This window comes from Cryptomeria japonica, chromosome 2 (genome assembly GCF_030272615.1).
Source record: "Cryptomeria japonica chromosome 2, Sugi_1.0, whole genome shotgun sequence".
Taxonomy (NCBI): domain Eukaryota; kingdom Viridiplantae; phylum Streptophyta; class Pinopsida; order Cupressales; family Cupressaceae; genus Cryptomeria; species Cryptomeria japonica.
Genome location: NC_081406.1, coordinates 296,556,605 through 296,563,169, shown reverse-complemented (window position 1 = coordinate 296,563,169; position 6,565 = coordinate 296,556,605). Strand labels below are relative to the sequence as shown.

The 6,565-nt window shown below is 32.7% G+C and overlaps 1 protein-coding gene across 17 annotated transcripts in view; it reads right to left on the bottom strand.

The window, feature by feature from the left end:
• Positions 1–836: 836 nt before the first annotated feature.
• LOC131032586 (uncharacterized) overlaps positions 837–6,565 on the bottom strand; it is a 94,495-nt gene continuing 88,766 nt past the window's right edge. For 3 of the 17 annotated variants that reach the window (XR_009371529.1, XM_059216595.1, XM_059216592.1), the window contains one exon: positions 837–1,157. Coding sequence is in view for 7 of the 17 variants with exons in the window: in XM_059216595.1 (XP_059072578.1) it covers positions 1,146–1,157 (12 nt within the window). In the remaining 10 variants the exon portion in view is untranslated. The other 14 variants (XR_009371524.1, XR_009371523.1, XM_059216588.1 and 11 more) reach the window with 14 other exon arrangements.

The window sequence follows — 6,565 nt, the reverse complement described above, 5'->3', positions numbered from 1 at the left end:
AAATTATTAAATGTAAAATAACATATTTTATGAATTGAATTATGATCCTCAATCTAATGTAAATATTAAATAATATATACCAAATTAAATAATATGTACCATTGCTTTACGTTAGGAATAGGGTTAGTATTAAGGCTCAATTAGGAATAGGGTTAGTATTGAGGCTCAATTAGGAATAGAGTTAGTATTAGGATTCAAGTACAATATTAAGATTCTAGGATAAAGCTTGGGGTTAGAGTTACATTTGAACTAGAATTAGGGTTAGCATTACGGTTCAATTAGGATTGGAGTTGGTGTTCCTAAGGTTAGAGATAGCGTTAAGATTAGGATTCAATTAGATTATTTCTTCAATTTGTACCCTCCAATTTATTAGTTAGTTTATATCTTACTATCAACGTAACCATTGCACTTCCTTTTGGTGCAAGTGCTAGTTAAGTATAATCAATGAAAATTCATTGATATTGAACATGCATCTATTTGCAATTGTCTCCATCAACAATCTCTTTTGATTGAAATAATCAAGGATCCTAGATACAAAGTTTTTGTGTTGCATATTTTGTTTATCAACTTCTATTCAAGTAATAGATTAAATGCTATAAATGAGATATGAAGGATTGGATATTACATTAGGCATTGATAAGAAGAATTATAGCATATTCCTTTTAGTAGAACACACGTTTGTAATGAATTAGTGCACATTTGTTATTTGAGTTGAGTTTTTTTGTTGTGAAATAACGTTTATGAAATCTTGTCTGACTATGTTGCCTTAAAAAGACACCAATCTAAGCTTTAGTTCTATTCATTTTCCAATAAGCTAAAATGACAACTCTCTAAAGTGTTTCTAATTTATTTTAATTATTTCATGTTTTCAATGCCCAAAATTGATAATATTCAAGGAATCTAGCCAATCATGTAGTCATTAAGTACATCCTTGTTATATTTTATGAGAACACGTCTACTTTATCAATATTTAAGTATAATCAATGAAAATTCATTGATATCAATTCATTGAACATAGGGTAACCACCCAGCTTTTGTGAAGCTTGAAGAGTAGAGGAGAGCACTTGCAAAACTATCTCATGTTCATTGGCCACTAATCTGATAGTCTTGATCATAAAATTTGGCTTACTTTTAGGTGGAGACGATCAGAGAATCAGCTGAAAACACCAACACCACCAAGTTAATATATTTTATACAAACAAGTCTCTAAAGATCAACATTGCAAAGGTTGAAGTCACTATAAAAGATCAAATACTATAGATTCAAGATTGAAGCTACAAATGTAGATATCACTATATAGTTGTGGGACTCAACCAAAATACTTTGTAAATCATCTAATAGATTCTTGAAGCACAACCCTAGATCCAATCACAAAGCACAAGACTAAACCTCAACATAGTTGCAAATCAATCACATAGCTATGAAACTTACTAGGATTAAAAATTAATTTCAAATCTCGTTTTCTTGTTTTATTCTTTTCTTTCCTGTGAATAAAACTTACTGTAAGAATCTTGTGTTCTTCATGTGAAAATCATTCAAATGAAAATCTCTTCCTTTGATTTTAAATATGTTCATGTGTACCCAAACTTATTTAAATCCTAAGAGTAAATCCATTTCTTTTTCCCTCTCTTAATATTGATTAGATCTTCTCAAAACCTTTAATTAATTCATTCCTCCCTGTAAATGAACATGGTTGTCATGAGAGAAATTTTATAAAATCTCATCTCTATTGTATTGCTTGCCTCAATTTCAAGCACAATGTATCTTTTTTGGGCTCCCGTGAAAACATCTGAAACAATTTTCTCTATTATCTTTCATACCTGTGAGTAGATTTTTATTTTTATTTTTATAATAACATTTTTATATATCCCTCTTAAATTGTTAATAGAACTGGAATAAAACCATATATATATATATATATATACCATAAGGAAAAAAATAAAATAAAATAAAGTAGTTTTCAAAAAAAAATCTTTTTGCATAAAATAAATTAAATGGTCAACGTTTGGGGGGCGGGGGGCGGGGTGGCAGGGGGAGTTAATATACCCGTCGGGAAGTGGTACTCTCCACTACCCCTGCGGTCACTATTACGGCAGTGGCCGCAGAGGGAGTGGAGGGGCCCATGGCTATCCCCTCATCACTGCGGGCCTGCACCTGCAGGTCCGCAATGGTGATGGGACTCATGGCCCCCACTCCCCACTTGGCAATAAAAGCCATATTTTAAATTATTTTCGTATCAATTTTTTTTTTCTTTTCTTAATTTAGATTTTTTTTACATTTTCATAAACATAATATATGAAAAAAGAAAAGAAAAGGACTAGTTAATATTGTTTAATTCGATGGGAAGTTATACCTAAAATTAATTTGCAAATTGGAATTTGTTAAAACTTTCTTTAATTTAAATTTTAGTTTAGTAAAGTTAAACTTAGATAAATTTATAAATAATTTGGATCATTGTTATCTAATACTACCAAATCAATCTTTAGTAAATTTATAATTGTAAATTAAATTATACCTAATTTTATAATTGGAATCTTTCAATTTATTTGAGATTTATTGTGTTACTTAGTTGGCATTTTAGATTCATTAAAAACAATTAATTTATATTATTATGATTTGATCCAAAATTTGTCTAATGTCTAAACTAATTGCTTATTTTGAACTAGTGACTCTATAATTAATTATTCTCGTGATAGAAATAAACATTGCTTAATCTTGCATGTAAATTACACTATTCTTGCATCATGTGAATTACTTTACATTATTTGCATTTATTGATGAGCAAGTTACATTTTCATCATCTTCATGCAAGTTACACGTTTAATTATCAATATGCGAGTTTCATAATTGTCATTATTGTGCAAGTTATATTTCAACTTTTGAATATTAAATAATTTAGTTGTAGAAGGATGGTATTTTTTTTCAAGTGGTTCATGAATCCCATAGAAGTAATTATTTCAATTAATTAAGCTTTGCAATGTCTAATTATGCACGTTCATTTCATAATTGTTTCAAGCATGATGCTAATTAAAAGTTTTCATAGCCTCTTAGTTAGAAAACTAAACAAAGGGAGTTGGAAAACAAAAACCTAGCAGCGTTCGATATTTACGGTGCCTCTGGGTCACGCTTACAGGTAATGCCATTGTGTTGAACTGCTGCACTTAACGCCTAATAAAGTTGCATCAACGACGTCTATGGCATCGTCCCTATAAATCGTAGGGGAGTAATAAGGGACACTTGGAAATTAAAATCCAAAGGGAGGGTAATCCCACTTGGATCGATAATTTAATAAGATAATCCTTAAATGATTTTACATCTGCTAAGTTAAACCATAGTAAACCCCTTTAGAGTTGATTGAGTGAAATGCTTTTATAAATTTGATTTAATCTCAAAGAGTCATTGACGATTGACAATTGGGTCAAGGGTGACACTTATGATAGGATTAGGATCTAGTTGTTTTAGGCCACAAGCAATAGGCCATCTTGAGCCTTTGCTTAAGTGCTACCATCATGGGTAGCAACCATAGAGAAACTGTCTGGGACATTGACCCTAGAAAGGGTTGCATACCCACCAAACAGTTTACATTAAACTATAGATTAGAAAATAGAACTACATACTTTACGCCTTGATCCTGTGCCGAAACGGGTATGTAGGCAGTCTAGGGACAAAGTTGTCCCTAGTACTCAGGCGTTTGTGGATGGGGTCTAGGATTTGGTAAAAAGAAGGATTGCGAAGAATCCTAATTTGAAAGATAAGTGTAATAAAAGAAAAAGTAATTCAATGCATACTCGGAAGGAATCTCGTATGGACTCACTTGATTTCCTAAGGTTTTAAGCCAAATTCTGAGGTGGAATTCAAACTTGCATTATGTTATTTTGATTTCTCCTAAGGACGGCGACCTCGGTGCACTCCTATTAGAGGAGTGTAGGACTTAGTGAGTGACTCAGGACCCGAATGGTCTCGATGAGTCTAAGTCTCTGGCCAGAGCACCTCCTATCCCAAGTTAGATAGATGTCTACCCCATATTGGTAGTTGCATATCCTGTATTGGATAGATGAAACCTTTTGTCCCTTATGGACAGATGCCTAACTCGTATGGTTAGATGCTCATCCCGGATGGATGAATGCCTAATCCAAATGGATAGATACCCAGAGTATGCGATTGAATCAAACACAAATGATTAAATCAAATATAAAAAAATAAAAATAAAAAGAGGTCAAAAATTTTGGGTTAAGTATAGTGGGTTATTACATGTGGTATCAGAGCAAAGGTTTAAATCTAGGCCTTGTGCTCACTTCAATTTACACAACTAAGGGAGTGTCTTGCAATGGTAGACATTAAATTATAAAATCTTAAATCAAGAACTAACTACATAATTTAATTTTTAGCTAAAACCCTAGATGGCTAGAGGAAGGAGAAGAGGAAGAGGAAGAGGAAGGGGAAATGGAAGACGTGCTACCACTAGGAGACAAAGGGAAGCTAACCATGAGGAAAATCATGAAGAAAACCATGAGAAAAACCACGAGGGAATCAACAAAACCAAGGGAATAACAAAGATGGAGTTGAGGCTATAATCAACCTGCTAATCGAACCAAGGGATAAGATCAACTTCTTGCAGCAATCAATGCAGGACCTTAGGGCAAGGCAAAATGACATTGAAAATCGAAGTGGAATTGAAAATGGGAACCCCGGTAGCAATCAAGGGAATGTGATGGACAATAGAAAAGAAAATAACATGTTGGAACTCTCTAAGGATTTGAAGAAAATCACCCCCCCTAAGTTCGATAACATGTATTGCATTGCTCCCACAAGAGGATGTGATCGCTTTAACAAGAAACCATAGATAATTGAATCTCAATTAATCATTAAATCAAATAATCAATTTAATCCAATAACCATCAAAGTTAATTATAAAATAATCAAATAATTTCACATCTCCAAATAAATAACCATAACTCTAAACATTTAACGCCAAAGGAAGAGCACAACACAAAGCTCTAACCTCAACTTACGTCGTGGCGTAATTGACAATGTACACAACTTAAACCTAGAGTGTGTGAGGGAAACTATGTCATCTCCGACAACTAGCCATTGGGATAAAGACACGCTCAGACCTGTGAAGCCAAGTGGAGTCGATGTTGGAGTCAATGTCTGATACCTGCAAACCAGCATCAAACACTAAACACAACATAAATGATACATATACATCATGATAAACATACAAGTGATAGAGAATCACAACAGCATATGCTGGCAATGAATGATATGACATCGTCTCTACTTGCGAAGACAATCACACATAATAACATCAAACACTACATAGAATCATAATCATAAAATAGGGTTAGTACCATCATAAATCATACAACCCACATGAGCAATGATCACATGTAAATCTATGAGTCATATAAATCTATCTATCAAGGTGGTACTACGCAATAACATCCATAAGAATCATCAAAATGTCATATATCATATAATATGTCTAGCATCATCAATCACATGAATCCTCAAAACATAATTAGCCATATCAAATAATCATAAGTTCATACAAAGTCCTAATATCAATGATACCATCTAAGATAGCAGTAGGGTCATAAATAACCATCTAAGTATCCATCATAAGTCTATATGTCTATTAGAATGCAAATCAAAATGCAAGTCTAGAAGGGACACTACACAAATTTGCATATAATGAAATTAAATTGAAACATGTAGTTTTGAGAATTACCTAAAGATATCAGCATATATTAGAATTTAAAGCACACCAAAAGGCTTTCTGAAGTTGGGAAATCTTGAAATATTGGTAATTTTTATTCAAACCAAAGTCCTCAACATCTTTATGGTCTCCTTGCGCAACCATATAGTTTCTCAATAAATAGTAACTATTATTTGAACAGAAGTAAACGTCAAACTTGGTGTAAGGATGTACATCGGGGTTGTTTTTTACATCTTTGATGTAAAATCCTTGTAAATATCAATGTAGAAGAAAGGAATTAGTATTCTTGTATAATTACAAAGATATATGGAACAATAACATTTTGATATAATAATGTTCCCTTATTAAGTGGTTCTACATCGATCGAGCTTGATACACAAATTTTGTCAAAATTTTGATGGTGTAAATTAATCACCTGCAAATTGCTTACACTGCAAGAGATTTTTCTACACCCGAACAAGAATTGCCCAATCTTTCTACTGAAATGGTAAGTGAACAAACTTCCCTTTCCAACGCATACTTGTAGTAAGAGAAAAATTAGTAAGACAAAAAGAACTAAACTACCTTCTATGTAGAGATTTTAATTACAGTTTACAGAACAAAAAAAGGTAAAGTTTTCTCATCTACAAACTCAAAATTGATGCCAGAAAAAAAAATGATAAAGATTTAAAACAACTCAAAAACCTCTTCAATAATCTGTGATGTACCTACTGCAATGCACTGTCCATGTTGGAAGTTTGCCACATTGTCCTTCTGGAATTCCAAAGCTTGCAAATTTGATCCATCCTTGGCTCTATCTTAGGCTCACACATAGTACGGTTTCAAGATCAAGTGGTCACTGATATT